Source organism: Vipera berus, assembly GCF_964194415.1.
Source record: "Vipera berus genome assembly, chromosome: 7".
NCBI lineage: Eukaryota > Metazoa > Chordata > Lepidosauria > Squamata > Viperidae > Vipera > Vipera berus.
Window position 1 is genome coordinate 13,912,117 of NC_138209.1, and position 21,729 is coordinate 13,933,845.

Below are 21,729 nucleotides of genomic sequence, written 5' to 3' on the forward strand. Positions count from 1 at the left end.
ATTAAACCAAGTCTGAAAATCCCCCTCCCCAAAGATCCCAAATAATTAAAATTAATAATTCCATTCCCTCAACTATACTACTGATCACATCATCCAGTGAAAGTATTTGGCGGGCTGTTTAACAGATTGTTTTCTCTCCTTTTTCTTTGTGTGGGAGTGACCTTGGTTCCCATGGGACCCAATCTGTTTAGTCTAGCAAAATGGGCTTCCTTTCCCCTCCCTTTCATGTGGCAACTTAGAACAACAAAGATGGCTTCAGCCAGGTTCGTTGAAGTTGACACTTTTCTTCTATCTTTCCCAGCATTAGGGCCTTCTCCAGAGAACTGGACCTTCACATACCGCAGGGGTGTCAAACTGCCGGCCCACAGGCCGGATGCATCATAGTGACCCTGTTGCCGGCAATGGCAAAAAAGTCACAATATGTTGCGACACATCACGTGACGTTGCAAGTTTGACACCCCTGACATACAGTAATGTGTCTGAAGTAAGACAATTTGAATCTAGCCATTTATGCCTCGCGTGAGAACTACTAGTAGAGTAATATGAAAATACAGAGCTGTTTGTGAAGCACACATTTCGGTGACAGGTGTTTTTACATTTGACTCTCTTGTCTACTTCTTATATAAGAGGTATTGATAACTGAGCAACATGTATTCCTCTTTTCTTTTCTTTTCTTTTTTTTGCAGACTACTGAAAGAATTAGGAAACAAATACATTGTACAGATTGCATGTGGTGACCATCATTCCATGGCTCTTTCAAAAGGTACTGGCTATTTGTGCATTTCTTTTAACAATGCTTTTACTTGCCTTTTACTTCAGTTGGAATGTCTCCGCAGATGTGCACAGCCCCAACTGACTTAAAATCAAAGAAAAGCTTCCATGTCAGCAGAGCAGGATAGAAATATATAGATAAATATGGATATCTCTGTATTAACAGCTTCTTTTTGTGCATTGTGCTCAGGAGGAGAACTCTTTGCCTGGGGTGAGAATGAACACGGCCAGCTTGGAGTGGGAGAGAAGAAGGGCCACATTAAGGATCCACAGCTGGTCGTAGCACTGGAAGGCATTCCTTTGATTATGATTGCAGCTGGATCTGCTCACAGTATGGTTGTCTCTATCTTTGGGACTGTTTACTCTTGGGGAAAGAATACGTTTGGACAACTGGGCCTTGGAGACACAGAAGGTGAGGAGAAATTCTGGGAATGGGGTGGAGGAGGCATTTGAGAGACGCTCATTCATAATCATAGAAAATGGATCAGCTAAACTCATAGTTTCTGAGCTTGGTTGTTAGCTTGCAGACGTTTCATCACCAAACTAGGTAATATCATCAGTGCGCTGATAGTGTTACCTAATTTGGTAATGAAACATCTGCAGGAGAACAACCAAGCTCATCAGAGAGCAATAAGGGCCTCGCATCTTCTAGGACAGGGGTTCCCAACCGGGAGTGCGAGGCGATATTCCAGTTGGTGCGAAAAGTTGGGTTTTCACAATTATAGTGTGTATGCATAATGTGTTGCTGTTATCTCGAACTTTTGTAAGGGGTGCGAGAATACATCAGAGGCATTCTAGGGGTGCGGGGTATAGAAAAGGTTGGGAACCACTGATCTAGGAGAAGATGGTCCTGAGGGCAATTTAGATCAACACATTTGGAAAGCTCTGGTTTGGTTTTCAAATATGGGTAGTCCTTGCTCGTTATTTAGTGACCAAAGTTAACAATGGCATTAGAAAAGAAATTACTTAGCACAGGCCCTCACATGATTGCCACAGTGTCCCCATAGTTACATGATTGTGATTTGGGCACTTGGCAACCATTCTGCAAACTGCAATGATCGCAGCAATGATCACCATTTGCAATCCTTCCAGCCAGCTTCTGATAAGCAAAATCAATGGTGAAGCCAGCAAGGAAGGTTGCAAGTCACAGTTAATAACCATGGAAATTTGCTTAATGGCATTGGGGAAAAAGTTGTAAAATCAGATGCAGTCCCATGATGTCTCACTTAATGTCTACACTGTTTAACAATGAAAGTTGGGGTCTCTATTGTAGTCCCTGTATGTTCTTAAATAGAGAAAGGAAGCACAGTAGTTGACAAAGAATCCAATCTTGTATGCAAAACAATTTCCAATTCTGCTAAATGATTTTATTTCATCTTATAAGGGGTGTGTGTGTGTATCTTTGATCATTCTAAATACTTGAATCTCAGGTGTAGATATTTTAAAAATCAATAAAATTAGTGAACTCCGGGATATAAAAATAGCCTTTTTATTACTGAGCTTTCGTCAACTAGCTGTTGACATCATCAGAGTAAGGGCTAAAGGCCGATTGCACACCTCGTGAAGACACAACCGACGTGCGGCTGTGCACAGTGCAGTGAGACTTATGCGCCGAACAGCTGGGAGGAGGGAGTTTTGAATTTCAGACAAGACCAGTTTTTAAATCAAAGCCAGAACAATTGAGTCTATATGCGAGCGAGAGGGTGGTGAGCGTGCTGTATATATGTTCTATGTCCTGACCATTAAAATGGTCACACAAATGTACATATAGGTTCAGCCCTTACTCTGATGATGTCAACAGCTAGTTGATGAAAGCTCAGTAATAAAAAGGCTATTTTTATATCCCGGAGTTCACTAATTTTATTGATTTTTTTTGGGGTGTGTGTGTGTGTGTGTGTGTGTAAGTTTGTGTGTGTAAGTGTGTGTGCAAAACAGAAAGACATACATCCAACACTAACAAATGAAAAAATGTATACAAAAAAGAAAAAAATGTGCTAAATATCAAATTGATTTAACATTAAACATAAACATATAGAATTCAGCCTGACTGGATGCTGAGGGGAACACCTGCTGCCAGCATCAAGACCTGGCTCTTTGAGCTCTCCGGCCCAGGCTGAGAATTTTTAACTGGGGTTTTTATTTTTAGGGATAATTTAATCTTTTTTAATTGTTTTTTAACTTTTGTATTTTGTATTGGTTTGATTTTAAAATACCCTGTAAACCGCCCTGAGTCCTTCGGGAAAGGGCGGTATATAAATCTAATAAAATAATAAATAAATAAATAAATAAATAAATAAATAAATAAATAAATAAATAAATAAATAAATAAAAAAAGAAAAAAATGATAAATTCTCCTCTTCTTTAAATAATGGGTTTACAAATAGTTAAAAGCTTTCCCGTCCCAATTTAACAAAAATACTACATTAAACAAACAAAATATTCCTGGTAAGGATATCTCTATCTGATAATCAAATCGGCCCAACATCAGGATCATAGTACATATTTTTTTAAAAAAGTCAACACGTTAGCCCAAGCATTACACTAATCTTCAAATCCCTCTGTTAACCATCTGTTATTGTACGTGTTAAATACAATAACAGATTTTATTTCACCTTTTTGAAAAGCATTGTCATTGGAAGTGGTTATATTTAATTTTCCTTTTACCTTTCAGACAGATACATTCCTGCACACGTCAAGGCATTGGAGCAAAAGAAGACAGTTTTTATTTCATGTGGTGGCGAGCACACTGCAGTTCTCTCAAAGGTTTATATTTACCATTTTTAAAAAACTTTTCATCTGATTTGTGTGATATCTTCTGTGATGCCTTCCTTTCGGATTCACCTCTAGGAGTTTGTCTCAGAACTAGTGAGACAGGTGCCAGCCCTCATGATGATTCTGAAGGCTAGAAAGAGTCTCAGAAACCTCTCAAGATGACCTACTGACCCACACACAATGTTCTGAGGCTGTATCTACCTTTGGAAATATTACATTGGCTAGCTTTCTACAGTAATTGTGTCTCGTGTTGGTTGGGCATACTTGTTGGCAGCTGTATAGAAAGATAAGGTGAGTGCACCTACACAATTGGGTGGGGAGAAGGCCCAAGCCTTCTAGGAGTGGTGGGACAGGGAGAAGGCCTATGCTTTCCAGGAATGTTGGCACAAAGGGAAAGTTTGTGCATTGGTGCTGTTATGTATTGGGCTCAATTGTAGCACCACGTGGTTAGCTGGAGCAGCTAACAGCTCTCCAGCAACCCAGACTACAGGTTTCCAGTGCTGCTATTGTCTGCCCTAGGCGGCATTGGGTTAGTTTAAATCTATTGGCTGCTGCCTAGGGGCCAGGCTATAAATTGCTGCAAGCTGCAGCCCAATTCTCAGTTCAGATCCTGCAAGCAATAAACCATGAGCTTTGCTGAACTCACTTGCCTCGTCTTCTTTCCTGCACGAAGAACCCGATACATTACAGGTGGGCCCACCCAACAGAGACATCTTGTGCTGCAGTGGCTGCCATGGTGATATGGGCAGGGCACACTGCTCTGAACAAAGGATCCTAAGTCAAAAATTACCTGTACTAATACAGTCTAATCTAGAATTCTAAACCACATTCAGATAAAGGTGCTTTGCATCTAATGTCAAAGAAACACAAATGGGACAATCCAGAAGAGGATCGTGATTAATTGAGGCATCCATAAATACTGTAAAATAAATACAACTTTATTTCCTTGCTTGAATTTTCTTCTTTGCCCACATCAATACATGGATGGGGTTAGGGTTACAGTTTTTTAAAAAATCTTGTTCAATCACAGAATCAACTCTTACAGCAATGCTATGTTTAAGGGCACTGTGGGAAATTAAAAGGGACTTCAACATTTGCCATGCAGGTCTACAGATACAATTCCAAGGCTTATAGGAGGGCTGTGAAAGGACCTCTGGCCAATTCTGTAGGTCTCAATAAGCCATGCAAAGTCCAACACAGCTGTACTCTTAGCAGGAGTAAAATAGACGCAGCCTTCAACTGACAACCAAAATTGAGCCAAAAATTTCCATTGCTAGGTGAGACAGTGGGGTTTGCCCCATTTTACGACTTTTCCACAGTTGTTAAGTGAATCATTGCAGTTGTTAAATTAGTAACTCAGTTGTTAAGTGAATCTGGCTTCCCCATTGACTTTGCTTGTCAGAAGGTCATAAAAGATGATTATATGGCACTTCAACTATCATATGAACCAGTTGCCAAGCATCTGAATTTTCATCACGTGACCTTGCGGATGCTGCAATGGTAGTAAGTGTGAAAAATAATCATAATTCACTTTTTTTTTAGTGCTGTTCTAACTTTGAATGATCACTAAACAATGATTGTAAGTTGAGGACTGCATGATTGTACAGACTGCAATTACCCCACTCCTTGATACAGATTTAAGTTTCCTTGGTGATGTCTGTGTAGTGCAGAATATAGACTACATACTTTCTACTATGTACTACCATTCCTCTTTCCCTTCGTAATGTGTACAACTTTTAATATTCCCAGCCAAGTGACAAAGTCATTGTATTGAACGGTGCCATGTTTTTCCTCTTTCCCACTAAGGATGGATTAGTCTGCACCTTTGGATCTGGCTGCTACGGGCAACTTGGCCACAATTCCACCTGCAACGAGCTGTTTCCACGTCTTGTGGCAGAGCTGTTTGGTGCACAAGTGACCCAGGTAGCGTGCGGAAGGTAAGAAATCCCCGTTCCTTCCAAATATTTGATGGTGTCAGAAGGACAACTAGAATCAAGTGAAGTCAGGAAAAGGTTCCTGCCCTCCATAGTTGCACATCAGTGGGAAGGAGGCAACAACAAGTAAGAGAAACACATACATTAATGTGTGGTACCAATGAAGGAGAATATTTGTAGCTCAGGGTTGGCATGAGGAGTCCTCAGAGAGCTTGCTTGTTTTCTTGCAGACGTTTCATTACCTAACTAGCTAACATCATCAGTGCTAGTAAGGAGGTGCTATTTGCAGTCAGTTTATATTCTGGTGTCTTCCCTAAGACCACCCCCACCCACCCAGACAGGCAAGACACCAGAATATAAACCGACAGCAAACAGCACCTCCTTACTAGCACTGATGATGTTACCTAGTTAGGGTAATGAAACGTTTGCAAGAAAACAAGCCAGCTCAGAGAGCACCAAGAAGTGGCTGTCTTTGAAGACCAACTGGAAGCTTCAACTGGTCCAGATTACAGCAGCTGAAGTGATGCTTCAGCTTGTCTAACTGACACCTTTGCTTCATGAACTGTAGTGGTGCCCGTATTGCCCTAGGTTCGATTCCAGATGCTGCTTATTGCCTAAAAAACCTACCTAGCAGAGGCCCAGGGTTACTTGAAGGACTGCCTAATCTTCCATGCTTTCTGCCCATCCACCATGAGCCAACAGAGTGTGTGAGCTCCAGGTCCTTTCAATGAAACAATGCCATCTAGGGGGAATCCAGATAATTTCTCTGGAATTCGATTCTTCTTGAGATCCGTGTGGCTTCCATCCTTAAGAAAGCCTTGAAGACCTGGCTGTTCTCCCAGGCCTTGGGGTAGGGTAGATGGAACTCTCTGTAGGATTTTTTATATATATGTGTGTGTGCTGTATTGAGCGACTAGATAGTATCTTGCCTATGTATTTTGAATACTGAAAAATGGAATATATGAAAAATGGAAAGCAAGCTATGTCTCACCACTGGCAAGGCATCTGAGGTTTTTTTTTTAAAAAAAAAATAGGTTGGTGATATTCAGTGCTAAAATCTGACAATAGAGAATTGACTCCTGTGTTCAAGATTTTCAAAGAGGTCAACCCGAATATGAATCAGTAAATAAAAATGCAGGGAAGGCAGATCACAACAATGGCAGAGAGAAATACTATAAAGGCAAATCTAATAACTGTTTCAGAATCAAGAAATAAAAATTCTGCAAACCAAGAAATGGAACAGGTCTCTGTTTGGTCCCCAAATCAAGGGTTGTTGCTAATCAAAAGCTATTGCTTCAGAGTTGTAAAGAAACAACAGAACAAGGACATGTTGTGGTCAACGGTCATAATATCGTCTCAGTTTACAAAGGCCTGATGAGATCGATAAAACTTCTACCTATGAACTATCTTTGATTCTGCAAACAGATGGCACACTTTGGTTTATGTCCCGTCACTTGGGGAAGTATATGCATTTGGCTATGGAGGAGAAGGGCAACTTGGAGAAGGAAGAACAAGTAATCAGCTGGTTCCCCTTCCTCTTGATCTGGCTGTTCGTAACAAACACATGAAGTACAGTAAGTCACTCCGTTTTTCCAGCTGGATGTTGTATGCAAGCTACAAGCTAAATCCTAAGATTGAAAATTATTTTCAGGTTACAATTAAAAAAACTGATGCATACAGAGAGATGTGGCTAGTAGGGAAAAATGTGACCAAGACACAAATAAAGGCTGTGTCAGAGAACAAAATTGGGATGGGATATTGGCTTGTGATTACAATTATGTTGTCTTAATGGACAATCCTGATTTGACAGCATATGTGTTCTGAAATAAGCAGGGCTTTTTTTCTCATAGAACGCTCAGAACGGAGTTCCGGCACCTTTTTTTGGATGGAACCTTGTAGGGTAGGCAAGGCGGGTTGTATGACATGTGTGAGTTCCGGCACCTTTTTCTTTTACAAAAAAAGCACTGGAAATAAGTATCTTGATTACAGCAGCTGATTCTATTTCAATGTGCTGAGTTGATTCTTGACATGCAGTGATTGATTCTGAGTAGATACTGAGAAGTTTCTTTTAGCTGAGTAGCTTGCACTGTAAGTGTCCTTAGTCAAAGTTCTACTAACTGGATTCTAGATAGAAATCTTTCTTAATCTTAAAGGAGGAGTCACTCTTTTTTCTGTCTTTTTCTAAAGGAAGTTCCTTGGGCAAGGTCGTTAAAATCATTGCTGGAGACAACCAAAGTATTGTGCTTCATCTGGAAGAAAAGGTAATCAGATGGGGAACTTGCCAACAAACATATACTGTATAATTTGTAACACAAAATGCCAACATTTGACTTCTAATATTTTAAAAAAATTCATTCCAGAATTGGCCTTGTCATGAGTCAAGCAGGGCTTGCCTAAAGCTTTGAAAAAATGCCCTATTTCACTCACATGATAAGCCTAAATGCAATGATCCATGACATGGATTATTGTTCCAAAATGTTTTATTGGTTATTCAGTGTCTATCCAGACAGTTAGTAAATTCTTGTCTCAATCACATTTTATCCTTTATCAGTAGAAAGATAACAATATTGTTGAGACATGTTGATGTGTTAGGAACAGGTGTATACAATTATACTTTAGATTTAGGGTAATCTTTAGAAACAATTCATCCTGGTTTTCTTCCTTAATATTTTTCCCAAGTTCACAGTCTAGTTTGGTATTTCTCAGCCTTGGTCACTTTAAGATACTTAAGACTTCAGTTCCCAGAATTCCCCAGCTAGCCATTCTGGGAGTTGAAGTCCACAAGTAGCTGAGGTTGAGAAACACTAATCTAATCTCTAGTCATTTGTATTTTCTAGTCATTTCCTGTCCAGATATTAACCAATTTAATTTTTTCCAAATCCAAGCAATGTCAGGCAAGGGCTGTCATCTGCTCATCACTCTTTTTCCACTGATCTCTGTTTTTTAAAAAGTAACATAGTATTTAAAGGTAAAGGTAAAGGTTCCCCCGCACATGCGTGCATAGTATTTAGGGCTCCATATATAAATTGTAATTCTAATAAAAGGCTGTGTTTGTACTTCTGAATTGAAGTGGAACAGAAGAAGACATAAAGCTTGTCACCTGCTAGGAGAGGCAAGCAAGCTATTGTTAATATAATCAGGCAACTTCTAGTATCTAAGAGAGATCCAAATTATACATGGATCCATGTATGATCCAAATTATATATGGAAACGCCACATTAATGGATGTACAACCTGAATTTCTTTTTCCTGATATATTTTATAGCCAGTTCGGGGAAAATATTTTCTATCCCTTAGGACAGACATGTCAAACACAAGGCCCGGGGGCCGGATCCGGCCCGCGAAGTGGTTTCATGTGGTCCGTGAAGCCATCCTGGAAACAGTGAGGGAACGGCCCCCACTGCCTTGGCCCTGGCCCAGAGACCCTCCTTCTGCCAGAGACCCTCAGATCTGTCCCACTCCTGCCCAGGCCCCCATAGGCACCCTTGATGCGAACGATGTAGAGCTGGCCACGCCCACCCAGTAGGCCATACGCATTCTAGCCACGCCCACCCAGTAGGCCACGCCCACCCTGGCCATATCCACCTGGCCCCTTGAGGGCAACCACAATGCTGATGCAGCCCTCAGTGAAATTGAGTTTGACACCCCTGCCTTAGGAGTAATATTTGAGGTAAGGTAATTTTCATTCTGCTAAAAACTGATTTCTTAAAAGGCCAAACAAGCACACACACATAGATACATACACATGCTTGAAAATCAACTTCGCTCTTTGTGGGTTGCTCATGCAACAGTTTCAATATTTTTATAATTCTGTTCTCTGCATTAGAACAGAAGCTGTACCTTTATGTACAGCTTCTCCTGATCCGTAGTTTAAACATGAAGCCATATACATTGTACCAGATACATGAAAATACATTTTTACCTTTTTTTTTTGCAGAATGCATACGCTAATGTAACGCAAACACTGGCCACAGTGGAGGAGGAAAAGTTTACTAAGTGGTTGTCCAATTCGGATCCCAGCTGCTGGGATAATATAAAATGGTAAATACCACCATGGATCATCTGATTTCCACAATTGCTGGAAACAAATAGACAGTCCTCACTTATCAACAGTAATTGGGATTGGGAACTCCATTGTTAAGTAATATAGTCATAAAACGCAATGGCATGTAACCGCATTGACACATGACAGCTGCTCCAGCAATCCCAGTTGCTATCATTACTTAAATCCCGTGTGGATGCAGCTTCTTGCAATCACGTTTTCATCATTTGTGAGCTCCTGCAGGCTTCCCCATCGACTTGCTTGTCAGAATGAGGACGACAAATGGACCCTGCAGTAGCCATAGTTATGAGGACTGGCTGTCCCCCTTGTTCAGCACCATCATAACTGTTGCTGAATGTGTGGTCAATGAATGAGGACTACCTCTCTGTCATAAATTAGCGTTTGTAAAATAATCTTATAAATCCAGAATCAAATGCAACTGGGCAATATCTGGTCAATGAAAAATAGACTGGTGTTTCTCGATTTAGTGGTATTAGTCTCCCTTTAAGGATTCTATAGTTTAAACTAGAGTCATTGGTCTTTAATTCTAAAAGTCACCAATATATTTTATATAAGAATATGTACATAAGTACATGCATACATTACACTGTTTCTTTTTCAAATAAGCATTTCAAAGAGCACACAAATGTATGTGAAGATCAAATCAAACAACTTCCCAATAGATATGTCAGACAGAAACAACAATAATTGTCACCACCACCTTATAACTATTGGGCCACGTGGATTGCAATCTAAACCAACCACCTTCCAAGAGCATTAAATATTTCTCTTTCCATTTTTTATTTCCTAAAAGTAACGTCTTCTTTAATGTCTGAACCAAGAGCCATTATCTGCACCTAACTATGGCGTTCACAATATGTCTAAAAGATGCTAAACTGTAGAAGGTATTATAAACTTTGACATTACTTTACCGACAAAATGGTAACTTCTGCCTACTGGATTCCTGGGTCTATTGATTCCAGCAAGTAACTTTAGGGCTTTTGATGGAAGAAAAGGCCTTTTATGTTTGTCCTATAATAAAGAACGTGATAGACATGGTCCTGATGTTGCCTTTTCTCTCTTGCCCTTTTATTACAAAGATTTTAGTACTATATGACTTTCTGCAAGGGACAAAAGGTACCACAAAGTTCATTTCCAAAACGAAGTTGGAAGCAGCTAGATAGCTTTATAACCAAAGATTCTTGTCCATTTCGTCTTAGTTGTGAATCCAGCTCAGTTCTGAAATCAAACTAATAAAAAACACTGCTTGTGTTTCTTTTCCATAAACAGGAATATTAAATTGATCTTCTCATCAGCAGCTTGCATCAATGGCAGTTTTCTACACCAAAGGTAATTTGCATCCATCAAAGAGTTGATACATTTTCTAACTGTTATTGTAAATTAAGGAAGACATGCTTAACATAGAGCAAAACTAATTAGGAGGTGTATTTATCAAGTGGTGGTGCAGTGTTTAGAATGTAGTATTGCAGGCTAATTCTGCCGACTGCCAGCAGTTCGATTCTGATCAAATTGATGTTAACTCAGCCTTCCAAGATCGGTAAAATGAGGATCCAGATGTTGGGGGCAATAGGCTGACTCTGTAAACAGCTTAGAGAGGGCTGTAAAGCACTGTGAAGCGGTATATAAGTCTGAGTGCTATTGCTATCAATCTTGAGGACCTTGCTAATTATTATAAAAGGGTCTAGTTGCTACAATCTTGCAATCAACAGAGTAACCTTTATAGCCAAATCTAATCCAAATTTTTCACAATGTACAAGTTTCCATTAGGTAGAGAAGAGACTATGATGGTGATTGATCCTTATCTTTCTTGCAGAGAGGAAAAATTCAGAACATTTGAGGAGACTGTTGGTGTTGATATGTCAGCTGTTCTTCTTTTCTTTGAGAAGATTGCCAGTAAGCCTAAAGTCTTCAAAAAGGTATAACATGCCATTAAGATTTCACATATAGAATATAATAGACTATTTCCTGGTGTTTCTCTATGGGGAGTCAAACCCAAGTAAATCATTCTGAGTGGGCTGAGAAGCTTATAAGAAAGCCGCTTATACCAAGATTGTCTGTAATTTATGGTTACAGCAGAATGCAGGGTTTATTCAAGGCCAGCAATTCTTTTACCTAGAGCAGACATGTCAAACTCACAATGTCATGTGATGTCGCACAACGTATCAGGACAGTTTTGCCATTGCCAGCAATGGGGTGGGCGTGGCTTCCAGATGATGCGTCTGGCCCGCGGGCCCGCAGTTTGACACCCCTGACCTAGAGGATCAATTAATAATTGCTGGAGAAACATTTAATGTATTTGTTTAATAAAGGCGCTACAAATAACAAAATGGAACATTTTTTTCTTCCTCCTGAATTTGGTTGGCTTAAAACAAGTATGTTTTATTTGGAATAAATAAATTAATCCCAATTTTAGAGGATTAATTTCCAATAAACTGCTTCACCTTCTTTGGAACAATTGGAATAAGTATGTTCCAGAGAAGGAATGTAAACCTCAAGCCATGGGCCTAATTTATTTTGCAGTAACTTCTTAAAAAAATTCTGCATCTGTTTCATAGACAAAACAAATGATGAACATTTTTAGCAGCTAAATTAGGCTGTTGAGAATGTTTAGCAACCAGTTAACCACCTTGCCAACAATGGTGAAAAAGCTCCTATACATTGTGTGACGTCATGTGACATCACGGGTTTGACATGTCTGATCTACAGCAAACTAAAGTGTCACCAAAAACAAGTGCATAATACAAATGCCTCCATTATACATTTGCATCCCTGATGAGGCTAGCTAGCTCATGGTATTTGTGCAGTGACAGCATCAATCTCATTTTGTCTTTTGCCTCCCATCAATGCCCAGGCAGCAGGGCAATATAATGAAAATATAGACTATAATGAAGGCATGGTTGGCCTGTTTGATTGTCTGGTTCTGGTCAAACTGGTTCTCAGGGGGAAAACAAATCCAATGCAAGAATAAGCATTCAAATTCTTAATGATCCTGAAGATTTCTACTAAACAGAGGCTCTTAATGGAGCTTGTAATCCCAGCACACCTGGAAACCACAGATTGGAGAAGAACTGTTCTAGATTATGCTGTCAATTCATGTGCATTCCCCTTGCAGAATATGTTTCATGGCATACATGTTACATAAGATGTCTCCCCTGATTGAAAATGCAGAACTTAGAGAAGTCTCTAGCAATAACTCTCAGTCTGAGTCCTTGACTTACAATTCAAATACTTTCTCTCTGGTTTTCCCCATTAGACTTTATGCTGTGTTCAGTACTATACCCTATTTTGTCCCATGCATTTGCTGTAAGAAAAGTCAGTAAAGAGCTGGATAGATAGATAGAATTCTTTATTGACCAAGTGTGATTGGACACACAAGGAATTTGTCTTCGGTGCATAAGCTCTCATTGTACATAAAAGCTATAAGTGATAAATCATGATTATAGTCATGGTAAAAATACATTCATCATAAATCATAAGATACAACACTTAGTGATGGTCATAGGATACTAAATAAGCAATCAACATAAATCATACTACGAACTAAATAAAACAGTATAAATCGTAAGATACAAACAACAAAGATATAAGGAGATAGGTAATAGGAAAAATAATAATAGAATAGTAATAGTAATACAGTCTTACTAAATAGTTTCACAGTGTTGTGGGAGTTACTTGTTTAGCAGAGTGATGGCATGGGGGAAAAATTGTCCTTGTGTCTAGTTGTTCTGGTGTACAATGTCCTATAGTGTTGTTTGGAGGGTAGAAGTTGAAACAATTTATGTCCAGGATGTGAGGGGTCTGTAGATATTTTCACAGCCTTCTTTTTGACTGGTGCGGTATACAGGTCCTCAATGGAAGGCAGTCTGGTAGCAACTGTTTTTTCCTGCAGTCCTAACTATCCATTGAAGTCTGTGTCTATCTTGTTTGGTTGCAGAGCCAAGCCAGACAGTTATAGAGGAGCAGATGACAGACTCAATAATTCCTCTGTAGAACTGTATCAGTAGCTCCTTGGGCATCTGAGCTTTCTGAGTTGGCGCGGAAAGAACATTCTTTCTTGTGCTTTTTTGATGACATTTTAATGTTAAAAGGTAAAGGTTCCCCCGCACATGGGTGCTAGTTGTTTCCGACTCTAGGGGGCGGTGCTCATCTCCGTTTCAAAGCCGAAGAGCCAGTGCTTGTCTGAGGACGTCTCCATGGTCATGTGGCCGGCATGACTGGACGCCAAAGGCGCACAGAATGCTGTTACCTTCCCACTGTAGTGGTCCCTATTTTTCTACTTGCATTTTTACGTGCTTTCGAACTGCTAGGTTGGCAGAAGCTGGGACGAGTAACAGGCGCTCACTCTGTTACGCAGCACCCGGGATTCGACCCGCCAAATTGCCGACCTTCTGATTGACAAGCTCAGCATCCTAACCCACTGAGCCACCGCCCTTTATTTTAATGTTAGGTGACCTTTTTAAGTCTTGAGATACTATAGTACCTAGAAACATAAAGGTCTCTACTGTTGATACTGTGTTATCTAGTATTGCAACAGTTGGTAGATTTTAGGGTTTCTCTTAAAATCTACTATCATTTCTACAGTTTTGAGTGTGTTTAGTTCAAGATTCTTCTGGCCGCACCACAAGGCTAGTTTGATACAAGGCTAGTTTGATCATGTGCTCAGATATTTCAGATAGGGAAAAGCAAGAAGGAAAACTGGACTCAAGAAATGAATTAAAAATGCCTACTTTCTTCTTCCTTTCTTCTCTTCAAAGGTGAAAAGGGCCCTGAAGAGCCTTCTGGATTGTCCCTTTTACTCCCCAACCTCGCCAGAAGCACTCAGGATCTTCCTCATTGTGCCCGTACTTTTACAAAAGCAAGATTTCAATTCGGATCCTCTTCTTTACCAACTGGCAAAAGCAATCTGGAACCTCCCAGAGAAGGGCAAGCAAGCCTTAGGTAAGGCAGGCGTTCATTTGCTAATTTCGCTGACATTTCAAACTTCCAGAGAAGTATCAGGGGACGAGGGGATAGATGGGGAACTCATCAAATTTGCAGATGACACCAAGCTGGCAGGAATAGCCAACTCCAGAAGTCAGGCTTAAGATACAGGAGGATCTGGACAGACTCAAACACTGGGCGCTATCTAACAAAATGAAATTCAATGGTGAAAAAAGTAAGGTTCTACATTTAGGCAGGAAAAATCAAATGCACAGGTATAGTATAGGTGGTACCTTGCTCAATAGTAGTAACTGTGAGAGGGATCTCAGAGTCCTAGTAGACAATCACTTCATTATGAGCCAGCAGTGTGCTGCAGCTGCCAAAAAAGCTAACACAGTGCTAGACTGCATTAACAGAGGGATAGAATCAAGTTCACGTGAAGTACTAATACCACTTTACAATGCCTTGGTAAGGCCACACCTGGAATACTGCATCCAGTTTTGGTCACCACGATGTAAAAAAGATGTCGAGACTCTACAAAGAGTACAGAGAAGAGCAACAAAGATGATTGGGGGACTGGAGGCTAAAACATATAGGGAACGGTTGCTAGAATTGGGTATGTGTAGTTTAGAGGGACGCGGTGGCTCAGTGGGTTAGGACGCTGAGCTTGTCAATCAGAAGGTCGGCAGTTTGGCGGGTCGAATCCCGAGTGCCGCGTAGCAGAGTGAGCACGTGTTACTCGTCCCAGCTTCTGCCAACCTAGCAGTTCGAAAGCACGTAAAAACGCAAGTAGAAAAATAGGGACCACTACGTTGGGAAGGTAACAGCGTTCCGTGCGCCTTTGGCGTCTAGTCATGCCGGCCACATGACCACGGAGACGTCCTCGGACAAGCGCTGGCTCTTCGGCTTTGAAACGGAGATGAGCACCGGCCCCTAGAGTCGGAAACGACTAGCACACATGTGTGGGGGAAACTTTACCTTTACCTTTTTTAGTTTAATGAAGAGAAGGGTGAGGGGGTGACATGATAGCAGTGTTCCAATATCTCAGGGGCTGCCACAAAGAAGAGGGAGTCAAGCTATTCTCCAAAGCACCTGAAAGCAGGACAAGTAGCAACGGATGGAAACTAGTCAAGGAGAGAAGCAACCTAGAACTAAGGAGAAACTTCCTGACAGTTAGAACAATTAACCAATGGAACAACCTGCCTCCAGAAGTGGCGAATGCTCCAACACTGGAAGTTTTTAAGAAGAGACTGGCCAGCCATTTGTCTGAAATGGTATAGGGTTTCCTGCCTGAGCAGGGGGTTGGACTAGATGACCTCCAAGGTCCCTTCCAACTACTACTACTACTACTACTTATTATTATTATTATTATTATTATTATTATTATTATTATTATCATCATCATCATCATCATCATCATCATCATCAAACTATTTGAGGAAATCACCTCTTCACAATTACATCTGCCCATCCTGTCAGGCCAGCCAGGAAGGGCCTATTGCAGACCCCATCTATTAAGGAGTTACATCTGATGGGGCCCAGGACCTGGGCCTTTTCTGTTATGGCACACGTCCTTTGGAGCATTACCCCTTTCTTTCCACTGTGGGACTAGCTCTGACCCCCGGTAACCTCCCAGAAATCCTTCAATATGTGACTTTTCCGGCAGTCCTAGGGATCTCTTGGAAACAGGGAGCCTGCAAGATGGCTTCATTATATGTGACCGAGTTTCCCGGTACTCCCATGTTACACCTTTGCTCCGTGAGCTGCATTGGTTACCAGTTGTCTTCCGGGTGCGGTTCAAGGTTTTGGTGATGGTTTTTAAGTCCTTACATGGCATGGGTCCGGAATACCTCGGAGACCACCTGCTGCCGGCGTCGACTCCCCTCCGCCCTGTGCGTTCCCACAGAGAGGGCCTCCTCAGGGTGCCACCGGTCAGAGAATGTCGACTGGTGGCCCCCAGGGGGAGGGCCTTCTCTGTGGGCGCCCCGGCTTTATGGAACCAACTGCCGGTTGAGCTCCGGATGGCACCGGATCTTCGCTCCTTCCGGCGCGGGTTAAAGACCCATTTATTCGAACAAGCTGGCCTGGCCTGATGGGGGAAACTTAGGGTTTTAATGGGTTTTACATTTTGATTGTTTTAATTGGGCAATTATTTAATCTTTTTTTAACTTTTGTATTTCTATTTATATGCCCTGTTCACCGCCCTGAGTCCTTCGGGAGAAGGGCGGTATAAAAATTCAATAAATAATAATAAAATAATAATAATATGGCCTGACAAAACGATTTTGAATCTGTAATTAAATATGGCTTCCCAGGTTTTTGTTTCAATTTTAATCAGCCCAGATTCTAGCCTTATCCAGTAGCAATAGTACAAACGTATCCCGTTGTGAATCTGAGTTAAGATAAAGGAAAATGTTCTGTGTTCTTTTATTGTCTGCTCTCTTTTCAGAAACTCTATGGTCCAATCTGGAAGCCCACTTATTTAAGGATCTGGTGTCCATGTTTCAAAGGCTTATTACTGTTAGTATGCTTTCGTATTATAAACCACGCCGTAGTTGGTGTCCAGGGAAAAATGAGCCTATTATACTTCTTAAGGTCTTCCGAATGCTTTATCAGGTAAGAAATAAACTTGGACTGAAAATACTAATGTTTTTTTCAACATTCAGTTTGAATAGTGCGTTTTGTTCTTTAGTTTCATTTATTCCCCCCCCCTTCCTTTTTGTGTGTTTTTTGGTACTTCGTATATTTTCCTTTCTATCCTTGTATTAAAGCTGTACAATCAACATGAAGAGAAAAACACACACACACACACACACACACACACAAAGGAATGATGACACACACATATCTCTTTTTAACTGCCTTTGATTTTGTTAAGTAGTGGCTTTTAGTCATGGATAGATTGGCCCAGAGTAAACACAGCCCTTAACCAAAAATGGGAATTGCTCAGGATCACCAAGTACTACTAGGCATCCGGTGACTTGATCTTAATTGAGTCCTAGCCTAGGCATCCATAGTGCAATAAAATAAATCAAGAATAATCTGGAGTGCAGAAATTATAAGCTAACTCTTAATGCTATGCACAGGGCCCTATGGGATTCACGAACACAGAGTCTCCACAGTCACCATCTGATCCAAGGCTCTCATTGCGTGCCCATTCCAGGCCACAACTGAGGCCTTAGCCAATTCATGTACCAGGGCTTCAGGAATAACTACAAGCTCTATTTGAAACCCTACTGGTCTATCGGTCAACTAAGGTAAAGGTAAAGGTTCCTCCGCACATGGGTGCTAGTCGTTTCCGACTCTAGGGGCCGGTGCTCATCTCCGTTTCAAAGCCGAAGAGCCAGCGCTTGTCCGAGGACGTCTCCGTGGTCATGTGGCCGGCATGACTAGACGCCAAAGGCGCACGGAACGCTGTTACCTTCCCACCGTAGTGGTCCCTATTTTTCTACTTGCATTTTTACGTGCTTTCGAACTGTTAGGTTGGCAGAAGCTGGGACGAGTAACAGGCACTCACTCTGTTACGCGGCACTCGGGACAGCTTGAATCCCTTTGGTCCATAGTGGAAAGTAATTCATATTTTTTCTTGTGTTTTGCATTATGAATGTGAAATCTGAAGTGAAGTCCTTTGGAAAAGTTCTGTTTAGGGACTGATTTTCTTAAGAATAACCTTTGTGGATTTGGAAAAAGATTTCTTGAAAGTTACCCATCACTTGGGAACACCCTTGTCTAGGAAAAACCTTCTAAAATATCTGTGTATTTGTTTTTATATTAAAATTAGGTGCAAATGCTGGATTGACAAGTGCAGAATTTATTTTTGTTTGTATTTTAACTGATTATCTTGTCCCCAGATTAACTTCTGCTTTAATTCTGTTTATAATTGCAGGTAAATTGCAGGTCTGACTTCAAAATTCAGGAAAGTAATTTTTATGTACCCGAAGTAAGCAAAATTATTTTTAATTGGATTGAGTTAATACCTTCCAACGGTGTAAGTGCTTATTTGTTTGTTTTATTTTAAATTTAGACTTGCTTGAATTCTGATGATTTTGGGTGGTTTTCAAATTAAAAAATATGTTGCTTCCAATATAAAAGGTATCTGAAAATGGTAGAATAGTATTAAACTGGATAATGGCTTTGGGTTAAGTTTTTGATATTAGCCAATAGACTAGGAACAGTTGTTCAAATAAAATCACATGACCTTCTTTTACAATATTTCATTGGTCTGAAGTGTAACTTTGAACGGTCACTAAACAAATGGCTGTAAGTCAAGGACTATCTATATGAATACAAGTAGTCCTCGACTTATGACCCTAAGTGAAAAATTTGTTAAGTGAGTTTTGCCCCATTTTATGACTTTTCTGGCCACATTTGTTAAATGAATCACTGCAGATGTTAAATTAGTAACACAGTTGTTAAGAGAATCTGGCTTCCCCATTGACTTTGCTTGTTGGAAAGTCTCAAAAAGGGGATTACATGAACCTGGAACACTGCAACTGTTATAAATATGAACCTATTGTCAAGCATCCAAATGTAAATCACATGACCATGGGGATGCTGCAAAGGTCGTTAAGTGTGGAAAAAATGGTCACTTTTTTCAGTGCCGTTGTAACTTTGGGTCACTAAACAAACCGTTGTGAATCAAGGACTTCTTGTACACATAAACATAAAATCATAGTAATATTTTAAATGTACTTATGTCTAGTTCCTGATTATTGTGTTGATGTATTAATTTTTAAAAAGTAATATGACTATTAGGTCTGCAGGGATCATAGGGTATGGTTTAGTGGCCTACATTTCTGACTGACTTTGACACCACTGGTACAGTATACATAAGGAAGAAATTCTAATTCTCTTCTCTCCATCTTCTCACAAGATCTAAATTTGGAGGTATAAAACCACAAGACTGACATGCAATTTAGACTTCAGATTGATTTCCCTATTGCACCTTATATCAGTGAACTATTTTAAAATGCCACTCTGAATAGAAAGTAAATGTGCCTATTTATCTGTGACTATACTGAAAATTGATAGGAAATTTTTGCATAGCTCTCAGGATTGGTACTTATTCCAGCAAAGGGACCATTCTTTAAGCATGATTGCAATGTAGCTAATTCTTTTTGTTTTGTTTTTGTGAGCAGTTCAGGTTTCTGCGGGAGTTCACATATTTCCTAAAAGTGAGTTGTATAGAAATTATTTCATTACTGGTCAAATATCCCTTTTTTATTCATTTCTATCAGAGGGAAGTGTTTTGCTGGGGGTATCTTAAAAGAAATAAGGAGCCATTCTTTCCTGGCCATTTTATATCAATATTATGGCCCGAACATGAAGTTTTAGAATGGCATGGTCTGTAATGGTGGGATCTTTCTAAAATGCATGCTTTTAAGCAGGGATTAACACCAATCAGGCAGAAAACAACATTGTAATCAAGAAACTACCAAGCAGAAAAACACACCCTCCCCCAAACTGGCAGGGTAAGGTCATATAAGCAAGAAATAAACCCCACCTATTTGCACTGATAATGTTATGTAGTTGGATAATGAAACATCTGTGAGCTTACTAAGATCAGAGAGCACCAAGAATTCACAGCTCACCCCTGAGCTACAGACAGTTTCTTCCATTAAAATGGTTGCCTTTACTGTGGGCTGGATTCAGTGGTTTTTATTCTGTATGATAACATGATTAGTTAGGTTTTGGTTTATAATAAGTCAACTTTAAAATGTACATGTCTTAAATCATAAAAAATTCCTCCCCTGTTATTTCAGCTGGCTTTGTCAGAGTTCTGCCAATTTCCTTTGATACTGAATCTTGAAGATAAAATTCTGGTGCATGAACTAGCGTGTAAGGTGTTGCACAAGAAACGCACAAATGTATGTATATCCAGGAACATAATGCAACATTAACAAAATTTGCTGAAATGACTTGTAACCCAGTGTTTGTATCCTAGGAACACACTGTACCCTCTGTAATGAATGTAAGGAGGCAATATTTACTACAGGATACCTGGCACTATCTAAGAAGTGCAGAAGAAAGTTGCTTTCAGGATTTTTTTAGAGTAAGTATCCAATATTGTATATTTATAATCAAGCTATAGTTATGTGACAGAAATGTAAGAGACTGGCAGGCAATTACCTCTCAACTGAGAAGTAACAATCTAGAACAGAGATCCCCAATCTTTTGGGCACCAGGGACCTGTTACGTGGAGAGAGGTTTTTCTGCGGACTGGGAGGGGTGTGGTTTTGTGTGCGGCCTGCATCCTGTGGATGGGGCTTTCCTTGTTTGTGCAGACCAGTTGCTGGCATGCCATGGCCCGGTACTAGTCCACAGACTGTGGGTTGGGGATCCCTTATCTAGAGGCTCATTTTGACATGCAACCAAGTGCAATGTTGGAGTAATTCTGGCTGATACATCATTTAGATCAGGGCTTTTCAACCAGTGGTACGGGTACCACCTGTGGTACATTGGCACCTGGCAGGTGGTACGCGAACATCCTAGAAAAGTGGTAGCGGGGGAGGGGAATGAGCTGAACTGGTGGTAGCACCACACAAGCCTGATCGAGAGATGGCTGGAGCTGCAGGACTGTCAGGGCTCAGTGGAAGCACCAGGATCAGTCCTTCTTCGGGGCTGTCAGGGCTCAGCGGAAGCGCCAGGTTTAGCGCCAGGCTCTAGCTTGCTGAGCCCAGAAGAAGCGCCGATCAGCTGGAATGTTGCAGCATCTCCAGGGTCTTGTGATGTACATTCAGATGCTTGGCAACTGATTCACATTTATGACGATCACAGTTTCCCAGGGTCATGTGAAGTGACCAAAACATGCTGCAACCACCCAGTAATTGGGGGGGCCAAGAAAAACCAAATACACCCCAGCCCAGCCCCGCTGCCAATCTCAACAGAAACGCTCACAACAATGAAAACCTCGGACAGGAGGAAGAGCGCCGGCAGGCAGGCAGGTGTCTTGCTCAGCTGTGGCTTGGGGGGTACTTTTTTCAGTGCCATTGTAACTTCGAACAGTCACTAAGCGAACTGTTGTAAGTCGAGAACTACCTGTACTTCATCATTTTCTTTTTTCTTTTTTTTGGTCATCAAGTTTTTGACACCTTGCTAGGCGACTGGTGGTACTCAGATGCTGCCATATACTAAAAGTGGTACAATGGGTGAAAAGGTTGAAAAGCCCTGATTTAGATCCTTTCCTTATAAAACCTGAATAGAAATACTGTGTACTTTGAAAAAAAGACTCACAGCATATTTAAAAATACAACAGTAAGTATATAAAAT

The 21,729-nt window shown here is 40.7% G+C and overlaps 1 protein-coding gene across 3 annotated transcripts in view; it reads left to right on the forward strand.

Annotated features, from left to right (window-relative positions):
- LOC308670895 (E3 ISG15--protein ligase HERC5-like) overlaps positions 1-21,729 on the forward strand; it is a 54,836-nt gene that overhangs the window by 13,476 nt on the left and 19,631 nt on the right. Inside the window, exons 3-17 of one of the 3 annotated variants that reach the window (XM_081332698.1) lie at positions 687-763; positions 962-1,183; positions 3,443-3,534; positions 5,350-5,480; positions 6,903-7,051; positions 7,665-7,738; positions 9,415-9,518; positions 10,810-10,869; positions 11,354-11,456; positions 14,295-14,478; positions 16,910-17,076; positions 18,347-18,448; positions 19,599-19,634; positions 20,223-20,327; positions 20,405-20,512. In XM_081332698.1, coding sequence (XP_081188824.1) covers positions 687-763; positions 962-1,183; positions 3,443-3,534; positions 5,350-5,480; positions 6,903-7,051; positions 7,665-7,738; positions 9,415-9,518; positions 10,810-10,869; positions 11,354-11,456; positions 14,295-14,478; positions 16,910-17,076; positions 18,347-18,448; positions 19,599-19,634; positions 20,223-20,327; positions 20,405-20,512 — 1,714 coding nt within the window. The remainder of the gene's footprint in view (positions 1-686; positions 764-961; positions 1,184-3,442; positions 3,535-5,349; positions 5,481-6,902; positions 7,052-7,664; positions 7,739-9,414; positions 9,519-10,809; positions 10,870-11,353; positions 11,457-14,294; positions 14,479-16,909; positions 17,077-18,346; positions 18,449-19,598; positions 19,635-20,222; positions 20,328-20,404; positions 20,513-21,729) is intronic. The other 2 variants (XM_081332699.1, XM_081332700.1) reach the window with 2 other exon arrangements.